Source organism: Chinchilla lanigera, unplaced genomic scaffold (assembly GCF_000276665.1).
Source record: "Chinchilla lanigera isolate Chin_1 unplaced genomic scaffold, ChiLan1.0 scaffold00046, whole genome shotgun sequence".
Lineage (NCBI taxonomy): Eukaryota > Metazoa > Chordata > Mammalia > Rodentia > Chinchillidae > Chinchilla > Chinchilla lanigera.
Genome location: NW_004955447.1, coordinates 17256476 through 17281118, shown reverse-complemented (window position 1 = coordinate 17281118; position 24643 = coordinate 17256476). Strand labels below are relative to the sequence as shown.

At 39.0% G+C, this 24643-nt stretch overlaps 2 protein-coding genes across 13 annotated transcripts in view; one reads left to right on the top strand and one right to left on the bottom strand.

Moving 5' to 3' along the window:
- The window catches only part of Fip1l1 (factor interacting with PAPOLA and CPSF1), a 68929-nt gene extending 53079 nt beyond the window's left edge, over nucleotides 1-15850 (top strand). For all 9 annotated transcript variants that reach the window (XM_005392908.2, XM_005392905.2, XM_005392907.2 and 6 more), the window contains 5 exons: nucleotides 1617-1671; nucleotides 3148-3203; nucleotides 7496-7709; nucleotides 14076-14213; nucleotides 14914-15850. In XM_005392908.2, the coding sequence (XP_005392965.1) occupies nucleotides 1617-1671; nucleotides 3148-3203; nucleotides 7496-7709; nucleotides 14076-14213; nucleotides 14914-15061 (611 nt within the window). In that variant the 3' untranslated portion in view covers nucleotides 15062-15850. The remainder of the gene's footprint in view (nucleotides 1-1616; nucleotides 1672-3147; nucleotides 3204-7495; nucleotides 7710-14075; nucleotides 14214-14913) is intronic.
- Nucleotides 15851-16051: 201 nt separating this feature from the next.
- The window catches only part of Lnx1 (ligand of numb-protein X 1, E3 ubiquitin protein ligase), a 111042-nt gene continuing 102450 nt past the window's right edge, over nucleotides 16052-24643 (bottom strand). For all 4 annotated transcript variants that reach the window (XM_013518520.1, XM_005392902.2, XM_005392901.2 and 1 more), the window contains 2 exons: nucleotides 16982-17140; nucleotides 16052-16613 (listed from right to left, as the gene is read on the bottom strand). In XM_013518520.1, the coding sequence (XP_013373974.1) occupies nucleotides 16478-16613; nucleotides 16982-17140 (295 nt within the window). In that variant the 3' untranslated portion in view covers nucleotides 16052-16477. The remainder of the gene's footprint in view (nucleotides 16614-16981; nucleotides 17141-24643) is intronic.

Genomic DNA, 24643 nt, shown 5'->3' with positions numbered 1-24643 from the left:
AGCATGAGTCAGTGTCATGAGATAATATGTTCTTAACGCCACAGCAATTGGATAAATCAGTGAGTGACCTGATGGTTGTTCTTAGAGTTGTTATAAACTGTTGGTTGTTGCAATGGCGTGATAGTAGGAGTTTGTGTGTGGCCTAGTTTTGGTTTTTACATTTTTGTCAGTTGTTTCTTTTTATTGTGTGATAGCAAACTGTATTGGCAAGTGTGTTTACTGAGTTCAGTATTAAAAGCCAGGGGTGTAAAGAGAAAAGTGGAGATGCTCGGAAGGGTGGGTCTAAATTCAAAATGCCCGGGATGAACAGAAATAGGGGAGTTTAAACTGCACAGTGCAGTGTACGTACCCGCGCACGGTGATAAGAGTCCTGGACTGCGTGTGAATGCGGCTGCAAGAGACTTCTCAGGGAAAGTGAAAGGAATTGGTGTATTTTTCTAATTTAAAAAGCAATGTGGTTGTGAAGCTATATAACATAGGATTGTGGACTTTGGGACTAATGTAGTAACTGGTAAATTTTCTGCTTGTATTGCTGTTTGATAGAGGAGTTACAGGTCCTACAGTAGGGTTCAATAAAGAGCACGGTAAACTTGAAATAGTTTGAAACAGGGTTAAACATTTATTTAAAAGGAACTTTGAGAAGAGCTAGGGAACTTGGACTCAGTTTTACATAGAATGCTAAAAAAGGCGGCTTAATGGAAGAGATTTCAAATCTGTGGCCAGCAGTAGAGAATACGACGACGGAGAACTGTTGGGACAGCATATGAATTGTGTGAGGGGCGCAGGTTACATAATTTAACGCACTTCCTCATAGTGAGGGTTAAAAACGTAGAAGGAGTTGGTATCATAGGAGGTGTGGACTCTCTAAAGTCTTTTGCTGGAATACCGTATTGCCTATCTGAATTTGAAAGTGCAGGGTAGGTTAGATAAGATCCCTTTTAGCCATAGTCTGCGGTATGTCATTTAGGTATTACAAATTATCAACAATGCAGATCTCATGGTAAAAAGGTGCAGATTTATTTTCCTTCAAACTAATCCAAAATTCCATGTATGTCTTTCTTTGTAAAGTAGTTCATTGGGGTTGTGCTATTTAAAATGTATTTTATGGCAGGTGTTCTCAGCTTTGAGTATTTATGTATTTACTGGTAAAATTTTATTTTTAAATTACACATTTTAAGGAGATTTCGATACATCTAAAATCCAAAATATTTTTAAAAAGAGGTAAATGGTTCTTTGTCTGCTTTTCTTCTAAAATATTTCAAGTAAAGCATATCTGGTGGCAATCCTACCGCTGTTTTTTATAAGGAAAAGGTAAGGCACTGAGACTAACTCTTTCATACTCGCAAAATGGGCTGTGTGTGGTGCTGAAAATAAGACCAGGTGTCCTGACTGCTTCCCGTTTGTGTTCTTCGTGTTAGGCCAGAATGTTCATTAAAATCTTTATTGCTCCAAAAATCTGTTTGTAAGTTTTTCATTTTTTTTTTCTGTCCATTATAACATAGAGAAGCACGTTTATGTCCTCAGAGAAATTTAGTGATATGCAGCAACTTCGTTTCACTTAGGACATTCAGTGCAGATTCCAGTTAATGTTTTTGTCTTATGATTCAATGTTTCAGGTTTTCCTCCTCCACCAGGTGCCCCACCGCCATCTCTTATACCGACAATAGAAAGGTAAATCAGCACCAATTCTGTGAGATTTTGATCATTGATAGTTCCTTGACAGAAAGATATGTAATTCAGAGATTTAATTTTATAAACATGACACCTACCTTTTAATTCATAAATCTAATCTGTTCATTGCTTTTATTTAACAGGTTTGACTTACATAGCCTGATATCATAACAGGGCAAAGAAAATGAAATCATAATATTTTGAAATAGTATCTTGCTTTCTACTTGTCACACTGGTTTAAAAAAATCTCTAGATTGTTAAAATCTTGACAAGAGTCAGTTTTCTGGGAAATTACATGATTTACTGGAAATCAGGAATAATACATGTTTCTTTATCATTATGTTTATCATTATAACCTATGTTTATTCATTATCATGAATAATATGTATGGAAATCATGCATAATACATGTTCCTCATAAGAACAACTGCTGTTGGACCCTAGTTAAAAAAAAATCCTTGCTACCCTGCTGCGGCTCAGCTTTCACAGGCGAGAGTTGGACCCACTCTGCAGTACTTTTGTACTGCTGCTTACGGTTTATGTTGGCGAGGATGCCGTGCTGAAGAGTATTGCTCTTGTGGGTGGCGGTGCTGTGTTTGAAAGCGTAGGGTTTCAGTCGTGGTGCTGCTCGGCACAGCTCAGAACCGCTTTGAGACTCAGTTTCCTTCTACAACACGGGGGTTGTTGAAGTGGTGAAGATTAGAATAGCGGGTGATGGAAAGTACCAGCACAGGTCTTGGCAGACAGAGGCCACTAATCCGTGGCAGTTCCTGCTGCTTCCATTTACGTGATAAGTATACTCTAAAAAACTATGAAAGTACTCAAGTTATATAAAAGGAAAATTGTGAGAACTTAGTAGCATCAAACTACCCATACAGTCTACAAGGATTTGGTTTTATCAAGTCCTTGTTAAGCACATTTATTTCTTGAAATGTTAAAAATATTATTTGATGATCCTATCAGTGGAGCTGAATTACCAGTTTATAATTATTACAGCCAGACTTTTAAAAATTAATTTTAAGATTTCAAGTATTCTGTTAGCCTCAACGTTTCTTTGTTATCTCACTGTAAACCAAGTTCCCTTGAGTTTATTATTCATGGTAAGTAATACTAATAAGTTATATTTTTCTTTAAAATTAGGTGTTATGTTTAATACTTTTGAGGTTAAGAAATCCTGTGATTTTGTATTTAAAAATAAAATTACAGAGTGAGGCTTATCATTAAATGGTGGTTGAATAAAAGTTACAGTTTTGCTGGGCTCCGGAGTATGTACCTGTAGTCTTGTGTACTCAGGGAGTACATAAGGATTGCTTAAGCCCAGGAGATTGAGCCTCTCCTGGGTGACATAGTGAGCCTCCATCTCAAACAAATGAAAAAAGTTATAATTTTGCCTTGCTATTTTTCCATCTGTAGCAAATGATTAAAATTTAAAAATGTATTTGCAACAGACACATAAATACATTTTTCTCTTCAACAGTGGACATTCCTCTGGTTATGATAGTCGTTCTGCACGTGCATTTCCATACGGCAATGGTGAGTTCCTAGTTACCAAGATTCAGATTCATAATTAGTTGCCTAGATTCATTCATTAAAGTACTTAACTGCTTTTGGAATGAGAAGAACATGGTTTCAAGTAACGCTTGTAGAGTAATTAAAGATATTAACTGAAAGAGTCAGAGGGTTTATATATGTGTCAGTTACTTAACAGAATTATCATTTATAATATTTATACTTTTAAAATTAATAAATGGCACAGCAGATACTTACACCTTTTTCCTGAAAAGGTGTGGGATTTGTCACCAGTTTGTCTCAGTCTTCACTGTGCATATGAATCCTGGAACCCAACTAACCTGCTTTGTTTTCCCTGCCCTGGTTGGATCTTCCTTCCGACTCATTTGTGGTCCTTCTTTCGTGTTCACTTTTAGCACCTTTATTTATTCTGAGGACTTCTGGTGACGCTTTCATTGTGTGAGTCTCCCCTTTGCTGGAATACTTACAAGGCCATTTACGGTTCCTGTTTGTGTCATTTCAGTGTTGTATTCCAGGAAATAGGGAGGTCTGAGGAGGAAGGAGCAAGACAGCAAGGTCATTGGTAGAGCACACAGGCATGTAGGTTTATCAGTTAAGCTTCCCATTTTATAATATCAGGCATAGTTGGCGGCATTCCAAAATAACTACAAAGTAACATCAAAGACCACTGGTCACAGAGCACCATAAGAGATATAATAATAATGGAAAACTTAAAATACTGTGAGAATTATAAAAACGTGACACAGAGACACCAGGTAAGCACATGTTGTTGGGAAAATTGTGCTTGCTTGACACGAGGCTGCCATAAAACTTCAGTTTATTTAAAAAAGAGTTACCTTTGAAGCATAGTAAAGTGGAGTACAGTAAAACCGGATGCGCCTCTTAGCTGCGCTGTGGAGTCTGGGCCTTGTTCAGAGAGCTGTCAGGAGCCAGTTTTATGCTGAGTTGTGAAGTTACTAGATGTACTTTTGAAGAAGCTGTGTTCTCCCGTTTAAGGAAACTGTAGATGTGTACGAAGGACGGCGGTGCTGTTTTCTTGGGGTGGGGGAAAGAGCAGTTTAGAAGCAGTTGAACATGTAAGGGAATGAAAAATAATTTCTTCTCTGTATAGTTCGTTGGATGGACCAGGTTAACAAAACACAGACTAATATGACAAAAACAAATTTATTAACATGTGCATGTACCTCCTGTGACTAGAGGGGTACTCAGGAAACAGGTAGTTCTCGGAGAACTGGTTGGGGACAACTCCCTATATGCCATCTTCAACAAAGAACAGTAGATTTGCTTGCGTACTCTTACAGTCCTGGCAGCCTTTTAAAGTAGATGTACTGCCGTTGTCTCCATTTATGGACATGAGGAAATTGGGTAACCAACTGAAATCTCTCCAGTGCCACACAATGAGTAGCCGTCAGGATTGCAGTCCGCGCAGACTGGGTTCCAGAGGCTGTTCCATCACACTGGAATTGCAGGGATACTCTAGATCAGTATTTTTGGGGAACTCATACCTGAAGAATAGAGGCTTTCAGTGCACGTGGACTGTGTCTTCTTCTATAGAGACTTTTTTTTTATGTGTTTTAGTAAACTACTGTAATTACTTCCATATGCTGCTTGCCTGTCTTCCTGTTAGATTTGGGGCTTAGGTATCTCATACAGTTTTGTTTCTGTTATAAATGGTATATTCATTTAAACACTTGAACTACACGTTCTGTTGGTACTTCTTGTACTTAGAACTAGGGCTTGTTCTGTTTTTATGTCGCTCTGTGGCTGTTCACCTTGCTGAGCTCTCACTGTGTTGTTCTGTTCAGGCAGCGTTACCTTCAGGGAGCCTTGCTCCTTTCTTTCCAGATTTTTGCTTTCCTCAAGCCCTTCTCTTTTTTTGCTTTTTGTTTTCTTTGTCGAAATAGTGGAAGCGGAAGCCTGGCCATCTTCCTTTTTCTCTTTGGATGGAGATACTTGTAGATTTTCCCTATTAGGTGTTAAAGAACCATACATTAGATTAAAGAAATTCCATTTTCTCTCCCAGTGTTCTTTTCCAAGGACAGCTGTGAATCGATACTGAGTTTTATCAGGTGCTTTTAGAGATTATTATAATTTGTTTTTGTCTCTATTCTTTTGATGTGAAAAATGAAATTTCTACATTTTTCTGTTATTATGATACTGTTATTGCTGAGAATAACCTACCTTTGTAATTGTTGGCTAATGTTTATTTAGGCTTTTGACATTTAAGTTTATATGTAAGTTTGGCCTATGATTTCCCTTTATTTGTACTGTCTTGTATACTGGTTTTGGGATCTGAATCACATAGTATACTTAAGAAGTTAACTATTCTGTTTTCCAGAAGTTTGGGTAATACTGAAATGATCTGTTATTTATAAAATATTAGAACTGACTTGTAAAAGTCACCTGGCCTTGTGGGAAGATTTTAAGTTACAGAGTTAATGTCTTTTACAGTTATGAGATTATTGAATTCTTGAGACACTTGTTTGATAAAGTTTTAGTTTTTGTAGGAATTCACCCATTTCAGCTAAGTTTTAAAGTACAGTGGTACAAAGTGTATAATATTTTCTTTATTGTTTAATCTTTGTAGTGTCCAGTTGTGGTCCCTTTTTGGTTTTGATATCAAGTTCTTACGTTGCAAGCCGTTAATTTTCAGTCATTTCCAGTATAGTATTATAAGACTGTGTTTCTCTCCAGAATACTTAACATGCCTCAACTTTAGATATGTCATAATATCTGATGCTTGGTTCTGAGTGATTTAAATTTATGATTTTTTGGACCCATGGCTTACCAGAAATGTGTTTTTAATTTGAAGTGAATAGAGGTGATTTTTCTGTAACCTTTAAATTCGACTTCTAACATTAAATATGTGAAATACATGAAATTTAGAGAGCATGATGTCTGTCATACCTATTCCTTTCAAGTATATATATATTTTTTGAAAGTTTTGTAGTAGCTTAAGAAGAATAAGTACTTTCTGCTATGGGCGGTATTTCATGTTATACTCACTTAATCTTGTTAGCAGTGAATTTCAAAACTTACATCTGTACTGGGCTCTTTTTGTCTGCTTACTTAATCTGTTAGAGACTGAGAGTAGGATCTGCCGTGACTGGTGGGGTTTCCTGTTTGCCTGTTCTCAGCAGTGTCCACTCTGAAATTGAAGGTGCTGCTGTTAGATGCCCAGGGTCTCAGTTCTCCGCTTTTGGTGAATTCTCTCTTCCATTCTGGGTCAGTATCATCTTTTCTTTCCTAGTGAATGCTCTTTGTATGAATCTACTTTGTCGTTAATACAGCTACTCATACGGAGACTTTGGGAATATTACTGTTTTCTTTTCTCCCTTTCCATCCTTTTCCTTTCAACCTGTGTTTTCATATCTTCAGAACACAGACATTTTTACAAGTAAAAATCAACCATCTTTGTCTTAACTGATCAACTGAATCCCTTTTATAATTGACCTATTGGAATTTGGCTTCTCACTCCCATCCTTTTTAAGTCATTTTTAATTGACTGAATTTTCTTCTGTACTCTTTTGAATTCTACATTTTTTTTCTATTTTTAGTGGTTACTCTTAAATTTTATTATGATATATATCAATGTATAGTAAATAATATCTGAACCTTCATCAATACAGAGAATTTAGAACAGTTTAGTCTTTCTCCTCTATTCTGTTGTATTCTATTGTGATTCATTAATTTTATTCTTTAAAAAACCTTTGCTATTAGAGTATTTGTTTGGATTTGCATATGTAATTACCGTGTTATCAGACCATCCATTCTTTTCATGTTAGGTCTTTTTTTTTTTTTCTCCATCCATTTGGATCTTCTATATAGGCTAGTTTCCTTTTTTTCCCAGAGATATCTAATAGTATATCTTCTGTGGGAAAGCCTATTGGTTATGTTTTTGCCCTTTTTATTTATATATGACTTCATCTTATTCTTAAAATACTTTGGGGGTATATTTTTCTAGGTTGATAATTTTCTTTCCACACTTTGAAGACATCCCAATGTATTCTGGTTTTTCTTTTTGACATTGGGAAGTTTGTGGTCTGATTTTTGATTCCTGTTCACCTTGTTAAATGAAGGTTCTTTAAGACTTACTAGGTCTTTGAGTTTTGTTGCCGGATCTTCCCGCAGCGTTATGGGTACTTACTATGTGATATTTCAGTTTTCTGTTTACCAAATAAATTTCTATTGTAATCTAATGACATCTTTGGAGGGCTTTTTATATTTATGTTTTGCATTTTTGTTTTTCAGGTACTGTAACCTTTGTTTTTAATGGTTATTACTTTTCCCTTCAGTTGCCTTTCCTCATCTTACTGGTTCTGCTCCTTCATGGCCAAGTCTTGTGGACACCACCAAGCAGTGGGACTACTATGCAAGAAGAGAGAAAGACCGAGACCGAGACAGAGAGCGAGATCGGGATCGGGATCGGGATCGGGACAGAGAAAGAGAACGCACCAGGGAGAGAGAGAGGGAGCGCGATCACAGTCCCACGCCAAGTGTTTTCAACAGGTTTGTCAGTATTGCAGGAGCTTGTGCACAAGTATTTCATTTACACTTACACGTTTTTATTTGATGTGAGGAAGTTTTTGTTTGCAAGAGGCTTCCCATTATGAAAGAAACAGTTTTCAAATTTGTTTATTCACGTACCCCTTAAATGATTCTTATAGCCCCTCACAAATTTTAATCTTGTCATACAAACTTTTTTTTTGCATCAAGCTTCAATAGTTGACAGTATAATTTGCAATGTATTATAAATCCTTATATTTAAAAGTCAGATTATCACTTTCAAATATGCCTGATGGATTGGAGATATTACAACGTTCTAAAACCATCATCCATTTTATTAAAAAGCACTAATTGGCTGTCTTTAACAGCTGGAAAGTTTTCATTTCTTTTCGTGCTTAAGTTTTTGTTTCTGTGCCACTTCACCTGAAGAATTTTACTATAATATGATAAATCCCAGGGAATGAGGAGGCTTGGTAGTAAAGTGCTTGTCTAGTTTGTACAAAACCCTGGGATTGATCCCCAGCACTGCCTAATTAAGTAAACTGATTATCCTATCAGTTTTTACTGCAACATATATTTATGTATTAAAATGTTGACAATTTTGGTTTATGGCCAGAAATATCTTAAATTTTTTTCAAAATTTCATCGGATTGTAGTTACCATTTATTTTTTATGGACAAATATTTTGAAATTTTTGAAAATAATGTAATGAAACTGCATCTTTTACTGTGATGTACTTTGTTCTCATCCCTAATTAATATATGTAGACATAGATTTTATAACATGTATTGTTACAGAAAAATAGAGGTTGTTGGAATCCTTTTTTTTTTTTTTCTTTGGTTTTTCTCCAGTACCGGGAACCGAACTCACGACCTTGCGCTTGCCAGGCAGGCGCTTTGCCGCTGAGCTAAATCCCCAGCCAAATAGAGGTTGTTATTAATTACTTTTTCTTTTTCTTTTCTATTTTTTTTTTCTTCCGGTACCAGGAATCGAACTCAGGAAGGTACTGCCAGGCAGGCAGTGCCCTGCTGAGCTATATGCCTGGCCCTGATTAGTTTCTTTAAAGCAATATGCGTGTGTGTATTTATATATGTATGTGGACCCTGAGAAAACCTATTCACATAAATTAGGCCCTGCTAAACCCAGTGTGACTTCATCTTAACTTGCATGTGCAAAAGTCCTGTTTCTAAACAAGGTCACGTTCACAGGATCCAGGGGTTAGGGTTTGAAATGTCCCTCTGGGAGATATAATTCAACCCCATTCATTTAGTAATTTTAAAGTCTTCCGTTTTCTTACTTTCTTTTTCTTTTTTGGTGCCGGGAATCAAACTCAGGACCTCGCACTTGCCAGGCAGGCACTTGTGCTGCTGAGCTATATCCCCGGCCCAGTTTTCTCACTTTGTTAGAAGAATACCACTAGTGCTTTACCAAGACATGAAAAGACTGTTAAATTATACTCGCTACTCTTGCATTTAGTGCCAGTTTAACTTGTTCAACATGACTAGGCAGGACCAAGAAAAGCAGATACTGTTAATTTTAATGCATACTTGCTAAAATATATTTTTAAAGCTTAGAAACAACTTTATATGTATGAAAGAATTTTCATGTAGACCTTGGAAGTGCAAATTTCCTTCATTCTATATGGAAGATAGGTACCGTGTACCTTAATTGGTAAAAGGTTTTCTCACTGTCAAGACAGACAATTAAGACACACGTTGTTTCTATCAGAACAGAGTCTGACTTTATCTCTAGTATAAAGAGAATTGTCTCAGAGCTGTCAATATGGTGCTGACTTCCTGTCACGGGTTTGCATTGCTTTCACAGGGCCCTCCTTGAAGTTTCTTTTCAAAACTAGTTCAGGGGAAATTGTTATCCCTGGTGCTTCACTGTTCTATAGTGTATCTGAGTTTAGAACAGCTTAGGACATAAACCAGAACACTCGCATTTCGTGTGTAAGACACGAAGCCCTACGGAAGCCTTATGGTTCCTCAAATCTGTCTTAATAATGAGACTAATATTTTAAATTCACTCCTTTTAAGTCATGGTGGTTTACCTGAAAAAATGTATCACAGTAACATCCTCTTAAAAAAAGGATGAGTATATTACTATGAGAGGAGAGATGAACTGGAGAAGTGGTGTGATGCTTTACCTGCAGGTATATAAATCTTTAGGGAGGAATAAATATGGAAATTGAAGATCTAGAAATCGATTCTCTGAAGCCTTTCCACTGGAAAGCATTCATGTACTGCGTGGGGTATTAGCATATCCACTGTAATAAGTATCAGAAATCCGGTTACACCGAAGCCGTTTTGCAGTCTGACAGGAGTGTGTCCTAGGCACGTGCTCTGTGCGGAGTTACATCCCCGTCCCTGTGCTTGTTTCTGCTAAAGCCACTTCGCTCCTGAGCCGGTAGGTACCCCGCACTCAGAGCCGCACCCCCGTTGTTTGTGTTGTCTCTCTTCTCAGCCTCACAAGCGTCTGTTCATTCTTTCAGCATCCAGTTTATATCTTCATCATATCTGAGTTGCAGTGAACCATAAACACAAAACTAATTCTTTCCTTCACAAGCATCTCTTTATTATGCTTCTTGAGAAAAAAGCTTGACTACTAGTTTTCTTTTCTCTGTCCTTTGCAGTTTGAATAATGCCCTGTGAATGTGCAATGAACAGTGACTTATAATACAGTATAGCAAACCAGTTTTGAAAATTGTTAGTAAAACTATTAATGTCATCTAAACAGATTTTTGAAATGAATGAAAACCAACCATTGTCACACCCAGAGTATTACATGTAGTCCGGTCTAGGTGCCATCACAGTGTGGAGCGAAGTAAGTGATATACAACTATTTTTGTATCACTTCTTTTTATGAGTAAAGTAATGAGAGATACTGGGTTACACAGAGGTTTTGTTTTGTCTTATTTTGAGGCAGGGTCTCACTATGTAGTTCGTGGTGGACTTGAACTTACGGTGTAGCCCAGGCTTAGCCCTCTGAGTCCTGGGATTGCAGTCACCACACCCTCTACATGCAGTTTTTCTTTATTAATTTTGCTGGTTTGATCATATACTATATGATTGAGCATATCCCTGATTAAAGTAGCATTTGATCTTATTAAATGTGGTTATGTGATCAAGATCAAGATCACTTCTTGACCCAAAAAATCCTGAGAGATTATTTAGTCTAAACCTTGACACATCAAGTGAGGAAATAGAAGCACAGAGAAGTTAAGGTAATAATAGAGGTATAATATCTCGCGGAAATATGGTTGTTGAAATATTATTTAAAATCCTTTATAGTTTTAAAATAAGTAGTTACAAAGTACCGGTGTAACTTTTCATTCTGATTTTTCTTTTCTACGCAGTCAGTTTTTTAGGAGAAAACCCAGTTGACTCTTTCATTCATGTAATTGGCATTTTTAGCTCTTGTTCTATACCAGATACAGAAACATTCATGCACTGTCCTTACACATTTATACAGTAAGGCTTATGGTATTTTCAAGCCAACTAGAACTGTTATCTTAAAAGTGTAACTAAAAAGATGTAAGAAGGAACAGCAAAGAATTTATTAACTTTTTTCCTCCCTTTGTTGCCTCATAGTATGACTTATACATCTTAGACCCTTACTGAAATGTTATTGGCCAAATGTGTGTGTATGTGTGAGTGTGGGAGAGAGAAAGAGTGCCTGAGCAGATGCGTGTGGGGTTTTGGTGTTAACTTTGGTTGCTTAAGTGCATGACTGTTAAATTCAAGAATTTCTTTTCACAAAGTTGAATTATTTCTAATGTCTTCAAAATGTGTGTATTTGAGATAGCACTGTTGCTTCTGGAATTATGTGTTTATAAGTAATGAACTTAGTGCAAAACAGTGGGAAAGACAACTAAATAAATTGCTTTGTCAGAGCTCATGCATCTCATCTCCATAATGTACAGTATTTTTAAATTGAGGCTAAATTATTTGATTCTTCCATTTACATATATGCACAGGTGTTACTGAATTTTTCCTGAAACTTAAAAGAGTAAGTGGTTAAATCATGTTTTCCAGATTGCTGAGCTGTAGAGCATTGGGAGTCAATGTTTACCTAAATTTGACTAAAAGTTTAAAACCAGGAAGGCAAAAATACAGAGGAATTTTATGTGTTCTGAGTTATCCTAGAGGAAAAAATTGTACTCTGGGAAAATCTAAATGAAGTATAAGTAAAGGCTGTTTGTTTCTGAAGACTTGACAAAAATGTCTGAAAGGCAGTATGGTGTGTAGTATGTGTTGGATTACAAATTACAGGGTCATTGCTTTGAAAATTATAGACTAAGTGTAACATCTGCTTTTTAGGGAGCTTAATTGTGGACCCGCAAGAAGGCTGGCCATTCTAGGACATTTGAAATGAGTGCTAATGATTTCCAGGCCCCCGAAACCCTTGTGCTGCAGCCACTTATCAGGAAAGGGAAGGAGGGAAGAATGTCTTTGTATTTTGTGTACAGGGCCAGTCCTTCCACCATCTGTCACCACTGGCTGCCTTTAAAGTCTAAAGGCATCAAAGCTAGTAAGGGTCTTTTATGGTAAGAGGGACGAGGGCTAAAAGTGACACATGATGAGGTAATTGGCCTTCAATTATTTTTATGTAAATCTAGTTAGAGTCATTTCTAAAAGACCTCAGTTTTCAGGAGTTAATTGTAATACTGGTGCAGTTTCTATCACCTCAGAGACACGTAATTATGACAGGGTCAGTAATGTTTACGCAAAGCATTCTGTTTCTGAAAAGCATTAAATTTACTAAGAACAGTCAGTTGTTGAGCACCTACTCTGTACCAAGCACTTTTATAGTATTATCAATTGTGTAGAAAAATGTGATAGCTGGTTTTATAGATGATAAAACTATGCTTTAGTGAGCGTTAATAAACAGTCTGGGTCGCTCATGTAGAAGCAGCAAAAGCAGGGCGTGGTCTGGGCACGCTCTGTCCGTACTCTGCCTGTTGCCTGGGCTGCCTGCCGTGGCAGGTTGCCTTTGAGATGACGCGCTTCCAGCTCCCAGTACAAAGTCTGTATTTACAGGGAGGAAAAAAGATGTGGATGTGCACGTGCTTGTGTATGTACGTGTGTGTATATATATGTTAGCATTTTATGTTTTCATAAAATATTTCAAAGTTTATAGGTAGTTTGGACAGCCGTATGATTTGGCATTAGCATAGCAGTATTGAATCATTCCTTTAGGTAAGAGCACACAGGCTGACCTGTGCTTTTATGTGGCTTATGTGGGAGCTGGTTCTCCCATTCAGACTTCCTTTAAACATTTGACGCTTCATGGAAATTACTAATAATTGGCATTAAACACAATTCTAGAAACTAAAGCTTTCGGCACACAGCATTCTAAAAGGTGTGTATTTATTCTAAATGAGAATACTTACAATTAGATCGTACGAAGTGTTAGTGTCTGTGCGGAACACACAGAACAGAAGCTGCAGCTTACATTCATGCATTTTTCATGCATTCAAGTTTTTAAATGTGTCACACCCCCTGCCCCATATTCACAGAAGCACAGAGAATGATTCAGAATGTCAGAAGGCAGGTGTGTCCAGTCTGCATTCTGTTACGGAGACTGGTGGAGAAGTTGGTTTGATAACTCTCTGCTCTTTATGTTTATACCTCTCCATTAGATGATGTACTCTTTCTGTAATTGATAAACAAAGGACTAAGAACCTTTATCTGCTTTCTTCCCTGTAGCCACTATGAGCCATATATTTTTAAAATCTTCACTGTGTGTCCAAGACTTTACAAATAGTACAGGAATTTTGGTAAGAAGTTCGAGATACACGGATATGCTTTTAATATTTAAAAGGAACACAGATATGCTTTTAATATTTAAAAGGAGCAAAAGCAAATGAGATTACTAATTTTAATCAGCTACAGGTCCCATTGTTTGAAGAAATAAGGCACTGTTATATGAAATCTCTCTGCTGTAATTATGGAAAGCACAGAGCAGATGTAGCATGATGTGTAGTTACATACTTTGTGTTCTCATTAGATCTGACACTAATTTGTGACTCTTGGTTTAACTTTTTTGTAGTACCAGGAATTGAACTCAAGACCTTGTACTTGCCAGGCAGGCACTGTACCGCTGAGCTATGTCCCTGGCCCCAGTTTCACTTTTATGCTAATAGACAGTCCTTTTATGCTAATCAGATGCTGATGTGCAGGCTTGGACTTAAGATCTCTTCCTTGGGCCGGGGTTATAGCTCAGCAGCACAGAGCCTACCTGGCAAGAGTAAGATCCTGAGTTCGATTTCCAGTACCAGAAAAAGATCTCTTCCTTTACGGTTTGCAGTCATTCAGAATTTGATACTCCAGGGGTCAAGAAAAACGTATTCCATTTCCGTTGCAGTGACGAGGAGCGATACAGATACAGGGAGTACGCGGAGAGAGGCTATGAGCGTCACCGAGCAAGTCGGGAGAAGGAAGAGCGGCACAGGGAGAGGCGGCACAGGGAGAAGGAGGAGAGCAGGCACAAGTCGTCGCGCAGGTTTGCACTCGAACACGGTAGTCGCGCATTCTGAAGCCAGAGGCGGATTCAGCTGCAGGAAGTGAAGGCAGCCGCTTCCAAACGTCAGCGGGACACGCGTTCCCAGTCCAACATTAGCGTAGTCTGGTTCCTCGTGATCTTCAGCAGTGAATTTTTCAGTCTAACAAGACTACCCCAAAACCAAATTAGCAAAGAATAAAAGTAATATGGGGAGTTTTGGTGTACTACATTATCTCACTGGGAGAGAGGGAATTGTAGTATATGAGCAAATCCTTAATAGTACATATTATTAAACAAAGCAATGTTTGTTTTAAAGAAACAGTTTGGGGCTTGTAGTGCCCTCTCTCCCCGGAAGAAAAAGCTATTAAATTTTAACACCTATTGTTTGTGGAAAAGCAACCCCGTAAAATAGAATTTCCTTTCTGATTAAGTACTTCACTTTCTATTTGGTAGTGTAGTCTTTCAGAATCAAGTAAATGGGCTCTGGTCATCTGGGATAATACTGGCAGGGTTGCTCCTGTATTAATGCATAAAAGTCTTGTCTTACAAAGACTGGTTACTGCCGCAGTGTGTGCATGAGAGAAAGAATGGGTTAGGGTATCTTACACAGTGTTACACTGGGAAATCACGTACACAGGGGGTTTCATCACGAGTTACATATTTCAGCATTTTGAAACAGCACACGTTTTTCTCTCTTCAGTAATAGTAGACGTCGCCATGAAAGTGAAGAAGGAGACAGTCACAGGAGACACAAGCACAAAAAGTCTAAAAGAAGCAAAGAAGGAAAAGAAGCCGGCAGTGAGCCCGCCCCCGAGCAGGAGAGTGCTGACGCTGCACCTGCGGAGTAGGCAGCTTCTGCCTTCTGTGTGTACTGGTACCAGAAATAGATACTATAAATTTCATTATTTTTCTGGATAATGTTTAAGAAATGTACCTTTAATCTTGTTCTATTAGTATGAAAAGTTAACTTTTTTTCCAAAATAAAAGTGAATTTTTCATGTTAAGTTAAAAAATCTTCATTTTTTAATATTTAAAAAATAAAACAACAGCATTAACTTTATATCAAAGAAAGTGACGTGAATGAGTCACTTAGCAGGGGTTTAGGAGAGCTGTGTTTGTCTGTGTACATACATGGGATCTGATGAAGGTCAAGGACCTCTTGGCCAGGTTTTGTTCGTTTTTTTTTTTTTGTTGTTGTTAAACACCAGTCTCATAAGAAGTCACACTGCAAAGGGCATCACAGGCGCCCTCTCTGAGCTACGAGATTGAAACTGGTCTTTCTTACTACTGCTATGGCACTCTTGTTTAATGTATTAAAAAACTACACATTTTTGATACTACAATATTTGATAGCAGATTTTCAGTGTTTTAAATTTGGGTCCATGGTAAAACTCAGTAGGGCACTTTTATATCAAATCAGTACAGTCTGTAAGGCATTTGGGTGACCTCTGAAGTGCCCTGTGTGCAGTTGCAGGCGGACAGCTCTGTGACACGAACTGCCTCATGGCCGTAAGTCTGAGCCAGGATCCAGCTCATTTGACCTTTCTTGATGTGTTTTCCCAGGCACACTGATAGAGGAGCATGTGGAGTTTTTATGTAGTTACTGACTATATTGTGAATAAAAGTAAATGTCATGACAAGAGCTTTGGACTAGTCATTCTTACTAAAACTAAGAAAATACAGAGTTACAACTATTTTTAGGGATAACTCTTGGAGTTATTTATGTCAGTAATGATAACAGATAATTTGGTGTTTGAAAGAATTAATTACCAGGGTCCTTTAATTGGTGATGAGAACTCAACAGAATCAAAAAGGGTAGAAAAGGCAAAAAAGACGAGTACAATTTTTGAAAAGCATTTTATTTCTCAATTGATGAACATTTCTCAGCAATACAGTTTTTATGTCCTCTGACTTTACATTTAGAATTCTCATAGTGGACTCTGCAGAACTCACATTATACCAGATCTTGAGTGTAAGTCGATGATTTGAATGGGGCATAGAAACCATTTTTGGTTGTTCAGTGGCTTTTTATTGGATATAAAAGTATAAACTTAAAAGTTGCAGAGTAATGAGAATTCTTCCATACTGAATAAAAACCATGAATAGTTTTTATTTTTTGAGAATAGTCTCTGAGATGTAACTGGTCTTCATTAGATCATACTTTTCTTGACATTTTTAAATAACCTTTATAAAAATTGACAAGGTAATTGTTTCACTCTAGCCTATTTGTGATTTTTCTGTTTTTCTGAGACCCACTGGTGATTTTATAAAAAAGTGCCAGGCCAAGAAACTATAGTGAGAGTAATTCTTCCTTTAAGTTCTTTGAGCATCCTTGTCAAGAAAGTGTGCATCATGCCCGATGTACTTCTCCCATTGACAGCAAGAAGGATGTCTCCACATCTAAAAAAAGTCAAGATACATGATTACTATCTTCATCCATAGCTGACATTAATGTATGTTAATTTTGATGCCTCTTTTTGCTGTAGCTGTCCATTTTAATTACATTACTTCTACCTACAAACTTTCTCTTTCCTCACTTAAATTCTTTAAATTCAGTAGGATGCTAAAAGTGCAGGAAGCTGTAGGAAGGGGCCAAGAGGATGTGTAATTTTGTATTTCTTAAATGATACATGCTACACAAATGTTTTAGTTTCTTATACCCTGCTCCCTGAAAATAAATACATGCCTTATTTCAAGTGGGGCCAAGCTTTTACATATAGAAAACAAAACATTGGAATATAAGTTTTGCTAAGCATTCCTATTATTACCTGATTCTTCCATCTTTGTATGCTGGCGTTCCTTCAACAATGGATTTGATGAAAAAAGGTTTGTTCCCATTGTTTTCTTCATAACCTCCTACAATGCGGAAGCCGAGACTTCCAGCTGTGTTTCTTCGCAATACAATATCTTTACGGTTATACAAGTACCTGAAATAAAATGTAATCCATGCATATGCACAGTGAAGTATTAATTATTGTGACGTCATCTCTAGTTATTATGACTTCATTTCCCATTTTATTGGTGATTTTCTTGAAGCCAAGTAGCACTGCATAGGTCCCACTCAAAACTGTGTCATAGCCTAGTAACTTCTACACTACTAGCCAGCTTTTCGTAATTAATCCTGTTTCTTGTAGCTGAGCACTCTTTAAAAACTGGCATTACCTGTTAGGTTTTGCCTATATGTTTACTAAGAAAATAATTGTATTTTGGACTTTAAAATGACTTACACCTTGAATTTTTTTTTAAATCCTTGAATTTGTATTATCAGAAAAGTTAGGTATGCCTAAATGCTTATTGATAAACCAAAGTGAAACATTCTTATAGATACCATAGTTTTATTTGTGGGTATAATTTTAATGAAGGCAAAAACCCTTTGAATAAGTGATTAATCTCAAGAAAATTTAAGCCTAAGCTAATGAATGAAGTAGAATTTTTTTGATCTTTGAAAAATATTAGTTTACAGTAACATAAGCTTAGACAGGATGCAACCAGAAAGTAAATGGGAATTGAGGGACACCTAAGGCTTGTCAGAGAACCTGTGGGAAGAAGAACACGTGGCATAAACTGAATTAGCAGTTACAAAAGGAGTGTGAGAAGGAAAGACGATAGCTCCTCTGTAAATAAGTAGAATCCTCAACTAAAACAGAAAATGAAATCAAGACACTCTGCTACTGTTCAGTGGCCTTTGTATCAGCGTGCACGTAGGTGCAGGCCAGGTGCAGACCGTGTGCAGCTACGAGACGGACGGAGGTGTGTGTCACGAACTGGATTTCCTCCACGACCCCTTTGTCTGTCGTGTGTATCTGTGGTCCAGGAACTGGTCTGACGGGGAATTAGCGTTTTCACATTGGTAAAAATCAAGATACGGATGTTCTGTTTATACACTGTCCCTTAAAATACTCATTAACTGCCTTCTGACAACCAATAAAAAGTCTCCTGTGAAACGTTAACGAAGTTGATCGTTACATTGGCTACTGAAGTTGCTCATTGTGAAACGTTTCTCAGAACGTTGCTCTCGTTTGGGATAAACAGGCTGTGCATGTTTTACTTTACTGAAGTGATAGCAGAAAGCATGACTGGATTTCATCAGGTGCAAGCGCTGTGTTTTTAAACTGTAAAACATTTGTCTGCTGCATCTCACGATAAACCTTGATTTCAGCAGCAGATTCTTCCGGTAGACACCATGGTCTCTTGGGTATCACACTTCACCTGACAGTCACTGGCGGCTTGGTACAAAGCAGGCAGTTGGCTGCCGAGCAAACAGCACAGCATTAAATCTCCACCCGGGAAGTTGTGTACCTGATTTGTTTGGAGAAAGAAATCAGGTGATTCTCGTCATGATCAAGTATGGCTGAGCCTTTCCAGTTACATTTTAAAATACATAAATGGGTACACAGAGCAGACTTGAAACTGCAGTGTTTTTCATTCTTCCAACCATTGTGGTGGTTTTTCTTCAGTATCTTCTTGGCCCTTGACACTTTAGTGAATATTTTATTTCATATGGACAAGGTTTATAAACATAACCATTTAAAACGTTCATGTTATAGTAAAAAAAGGTTTCAACTTAATAAATGTATCTGTTTTCCTATACTCTTCGTATTAGAGAGAAGGTACCTAGTTGGGTCATCTTTCAGATGGCTGAATGTGTACCGCGTCCTAGGATTGGGATCTGTTGGTGAGTAAGACCAGACAGCCCTGCCCTCCTGCAGTCCCATACAAGTAGTGCAACTACTTGTGATAAGGGTGTTTCCTTTAGTTGTGTCATGCATTTACCTTTACTGCAACCAGAACTCAATGTTAAAGTCAGGCCTTGGTTAGTTGTGACTGTGGGTATTTTTTTAAGGGCAGCTATTTCCCTCTCCACTGGGAAATGGCAGTTGTTTTTGATCGGTGACCTTGGAAATAAAGTGACTTTATCCTCAGTGAAAATAGGAGCAGTTTTCCTATTCTGAACTCTAGTTGAGCCCTAAGGAATGGCTAGACTTTGGCCCCTTTTGTCACTGAGAAAACTGCAGTTACCTCAAGAATCAAGCGCCACTGAATGAGTTGCTGAGCAGGGAATCCCTGACCTGCTCAAGAAGCTGAGGGCTTTCTAAAGCTTCCTTGTGCCCCTTATACAGTGCGCCAGTGTATTAAGAAGTCCATTAGAGGACACTGTGGTCTGGGGAGTACTAAGAAAACTGAGGCACAGCCTCTTAAAGATGCCATTCAGCATTCAAAACTACAGGGAGTCCGTGCAAAGACAGTTTTGAGATGAATACTGTTTTTACCAGGTGAACGTTAAAACTCCTTAGTGTTAGAACAACAGAGCTTGGAAAGGCAGTTGGTGTGTGGAGTCACCCTAAGTGCAGAAAATGGAACCTACGTGGCACCTTATTATTTAAAACCTTGTCCAGAAAGGCCCTCGTTCACATGCAGCCACTACCACTACCGATTCCTGGTGCGTACTGCACAGCCAGCTCCCTGCTAAGATGCACTTGCCTTTACCTGTCTTGGGATCAGGTACCTCTGGGCCCGTGGGTAGGAGCACCCACTGCTCTAGACAGTCGTTGAAATACTGCACATTTCTTTAAAAAGCAGCTATTTAAAAAAAGCTTTAGACTAAGATTCTGCCTAAACAAGAGGACACAATTAAAGTTCTCTTACGGGTAAATTTTGTTGTACTGTCTCCCACCCTCACAGTCCAAATCGGTATCATTATCAATGCGTACTACCCCCAAAGCTCTTCAGATGTCCCACCCGGATCCGCACCCACCTTTCCGACCACCTACTTAGGGCCCCACCCTAACAGGTGTTTCATTCCATCTGGACTGGATGCCGACTTCCGGCAGGTGGTACGGAGAGACCTCTGAAGAGAAGACATTTAGTCCATGAGCTGAACAGTAAGAAGTAGCCAGCTATGCGAAGCATGGCAAAGTATTCTAGGCAGGGAGAGCCTGGAACTTTGTACATTTTATAGAAAAGAGAGTATTAACTAAAAAGGACTTGTTAGAGCAGCAAGAAGGAAGGAACCTGTGCTACAGCTAATTGAAGACAGGACTAGATTTGGCATCCCAAGTTCTCTTCTAATAGTTCTTCCATCACATCAACTTAGAGCTTTTTATTCTTAAAATTGTATTCAAGTATCACATACCAGTGTAATCAAACGTTCGTATTACAGTATTTTGGGGTCTGGAGTGTAGCTCAGAACACATGCTTAGTATGTGTGCAGCCCTAGGTCCAGTTCCCAGCTAGCTGGCTAATGTGTCCTTAAAAAACCCCATCTATGCATTTTCCAAACACTAAAAAGAAAGACAACACTGTCTTCCTGGTGGGGCTTCCTGGGTTATCTCCTGCTTTCCGTGCTCCCTTGGCATTCCAGACCATACGGAAGGCGCCAGCCTTGATCCTCTGTCGTGCAAGTCAGGAGGTTCGACTGTCCTGTAAACCCTAAGTTATGGCAGGGAAGCAGGACAAGATAAAGCGCCACTGTCCCCCCTCAAGTTTGTGCTGATTTTCTGTGTTGTGGTTTAAAACACGCATTGAAAGCCAGAACATCTACATTTTCTGTTACTGAAACGTATCTGACATTTCCTTGCGCGTGTTTCTATTACATCAATTTTAGGTGAGAACTGAGCTTTAACGGTTTCAAATGATTGAGCTAGTGCCCAAGAACAAGCTTGTTAGTTCTCCAGTAATTTAATCAGATGAACAGACTAGAAATTATCACTTTATAAAATAAACTACAAAAAGATATATAAAATAAAGTCCAACTAGATATCCCAAGAGATGCGTGGGAGACGTTCCAAACTAAATCCAAAGTAACAACCATGAGAATAGGTGCTCCCGCAAGGTTATGGTCTCTGGCTTCTGGCGAGTCTGAGTCCGTAGTCAGCATGCTGCTCCTCCATTCCCTTTGCCTCCTACCTCTCCCGGTGCCCGTCTGCGTGTCTGGCCTCTCTACCCCAGTCACAGGGCCTAGACACACAATCCTTCTTGCTATTTCTGGACTACGCCAAGTTTGCTGTACCTTAAGACGTGTGTTACCTGATTTCCCTGTCTGTAATACTCCGCCGTGCTTCATAGAGCAGCCACCTGCTACCCAGGTCATGGACTAAAATATCTCCTCTTTAGAGGTCATTCTTAATCACCTAGACAAAAGTTGGCATCCAGTCCAGATGGAATCAGTAATCTACTAGAACAGGGCAGTAAGTAAGTGACCTGGACACAGGAGGCGGTGATCAGAGTGGAACGCTTGGACCTGACATTTGGGTGGAGTAGAGTAAGTAGAGACAGGACCGTGACGGTGGGAAATACAGAAAACAAAGCAAGAGAAAGACCGCAGTGTGTCCATGGTCTCAACCCAACATCAGGAATGGCGATACTGATGAGTACAGTGTTGAGGCAAGAGTGAAGAAGGGTGAGAAGTTAGAATTACTGAGTTAAGGAGTGCATGAAAAGTGTATGTAGCAAGTGCTAGTCAATTTTCAAAGGTTCCTGGCTAGAGGAAAGGTACAGCTGGAGTGCCGAGAGAAGCTTAGAACCGTTCAGCGTGGGAGGAACTTGAGCATATTGCATTGGTGAGAAAATAACATTGAGAGGGAGACGTAAAGACCACAGAAGGGGGGAGATGACCTCTGGGAAGGTGGAGAGGGGAGAAGTTAGAACGTCGGCACTATTACGAGAAGGGTTCCTCTTTCATGGTCCCAGGAGGGGCAGAGAAAGACTGGGAGTAGACAGATAAAGCAGCAGATAGGAAGACAAGAAAGTGAAGTGTAATCTGAGGGATTTTAGTTCGTGAAGTAGAACAATGAGTTCATCTGCTGGGAAGAAGAGGGTGGGTACCGACAGTGGGGGGTTAAATCGCCCAGAATATGTGGGACACAGGAGCTGCAGAGAATGAGAGAATAAAGAGGAAAGAAGGAAGGGAAATAGATACATATGTACAAGGGTAGCTGGGGTGACTGAATGCTAATGTCTATCGGTTTATTGAAAGGAACAGTTAATGCTTAAATCTTTTTTTTTTTTTTAACCAATTTTGCATGTTTTTATCTGGTAATCTAAACAACTACTTTGAAGACAACAATATGCAGTATAACAACCATTGCTGAATTCCTGCCATCTTGATTAGTGAAACTGTATTGTTTCTAATTTTTTAAAATTATTTTTTATTTTCTTTAATGATTTGATCAATCTTGCATTCTTTTATCTGGTAATCTCAGCAACTTCGTTGAAGATAATGATATGTAATATAACAACCATTGTTAATTCCTATCATCTTGTTTTGAAATTCTGTATCATTTTATTGGTTTTTGTGTTGTTTTTAATCTTTGTTATTTTGTTTTCTTTTCTCTTTAAAAGAAAGTACAAAAGAAGAAATGTCCTAGCATTCTCAGCCAACATTATGTCCCCTCAGAGGTGGTGATCATGAATGTAAAGGGTGTTGATTATTTGCTTTTCACTTGGAGGGTCCTGAGAACTAGGCATCAGAAGTGAAAGCAGCCACAGCAGAACAGCTAAAGACACTCATGAAAACGTCCTTCCAGAACTGCTTCAGAACGCAGGAAGGGTCATGGGACAAGTGTAGCAAACAGGTATATTTTCAGGGAGATGAATGGCAATTGCTCTTTTTGTATGATGAAATTTTTTTTTTTTTTTTTTTTTTCTCCGGTACCGGGAACCGAACTCACGACCTTGCGCTTGCCAGGCAGGCACTTTGCCGCTGAGCTAAATCCCCAGCCCCTTGTATGATGAAATTTTAAAAATTTAAACATTTGACTATTTCTGGATGACCCTTCATAGGTACATTGGGTGGTAGGTGTTAAAGAAACAATTTTAAGATACTTGCTGTTAAAATGATTTGGCCGTGATTTGGTTTTTGATTGACTATGACTTACAGTCACACAGGGAAGGTGATAGGGAAAATGAGAAGACCCCTGATGCCTAGTCAACAGGAATGGCGAAAGCTGTACGTAGTGGTGGCCATATGAAACACCCAGTGAATGACAGACGTCTGCCTTAAACTCCAGAATTCGCTTTGTGATAGAGAAAAAATATATTAAAACTAAATACAGGTTTATCATATTCTTGGAGTGCTCCCCAACCTTATACACAGTGGGTGAAATCTTAAGACTCCAAAATAAGACTTTCTGGCTCAGATTTCAGCCATGCCTATTAACTAGCCATGTGACTTTGGATGAGTTACTTAACCACTCTGAGCGTTAGTTTTCTGTGCTCACTGTTGGGATACTGTTAGTGCCTAAATCAAGAATCAGTATGAGTTTTAAGAGAGTGAAAAGTGTAAAGAACAAGCGAAGCTCTTCGACGACGTTTTGGCACATAGAAAAGTTTACACAAACACTAGCTGCTATGCTACTGCTGTGACTGTCATTTCTCCATAGTATACCTGGGCCTGATAGTGTCCCTCTCTTTTAGTGAAAGTGTGGAATTATTTTGGCACAGATAGCAGCTTCCTTGCAATTCAGGATAGACAGTCCTGATTATAACGTTTTTGAGATTTTCAGGAGCGTATGCAGTTAAATTCTTCGGCAAGAGGAATCCATGGGTGTTTCTATCATACTAATCCAGGTGACGGCACGTGTTGAAAGAGTTCCAGATGTGAAGTGTGGGCCCTGCAGCCAACAAACAGTGGAGCAGAAACTCGTCAACACCTCCGGGTTCACATTCTACTGAGCTAACCCTTTGCACAGCTGGGACAGTGTCGGGAGCACTCCCTAGGGGTCACCCAGCCCACTGCTGACAAGTGCAGGGTTATCACGCACGTTTGACGTCACCTCCGCTTCTGCTCACTCGGCCACTCCCACCGTGGGACGCCTGCTGGTCCAGAACAGGCACCCGGCGGAGTCTGCAGATGCTGCCCCCCTCACATGCGTTCTCTCTGAATGTCGCACTGCTCCATCATTGACCTCACTGCTAGAGAACTTAGCTAACTGGCTGGATCTCATTAGGACAAACAGGTCTCCTCAAAATCCGATGAGTGAAAGCAGGAAGTGTAGATTTGTAACTTGAAGGGAAATTTCCGTGTATATGTTTCTTACATCTACTCGTGCTCTAAATCGCTAGCATTGTAGGTAAGTTAGTTCAGCTGAGGTACGACAAATAGGGTGAAACTCCTCACAGCATCGTTCATGTCAAGTGGCCAGAGACATTTACTACTACATCGCCGAGGGAGAAACCGTGATACCTGGGGTTTCAGCAGTCAGGATAGAGACGCAGGTGGATCCCCCAGCCCCGGAAAACTGCAGCAGGGTTAGGATTGGGGACTCACATCCTGAGACTGTCTGGGAGCCTGAGGCAACACAACTGAGCGGTAAGTGCTTGTGAAAAACGCACGGGCAGACACACTTCTGCTTTAACTTGCAGAGTAAAAACTGTACTTCCCCTTCTGCTATAAAAGCAGCTAGGAAACCTGAAAACAGAAATCCAGGTTC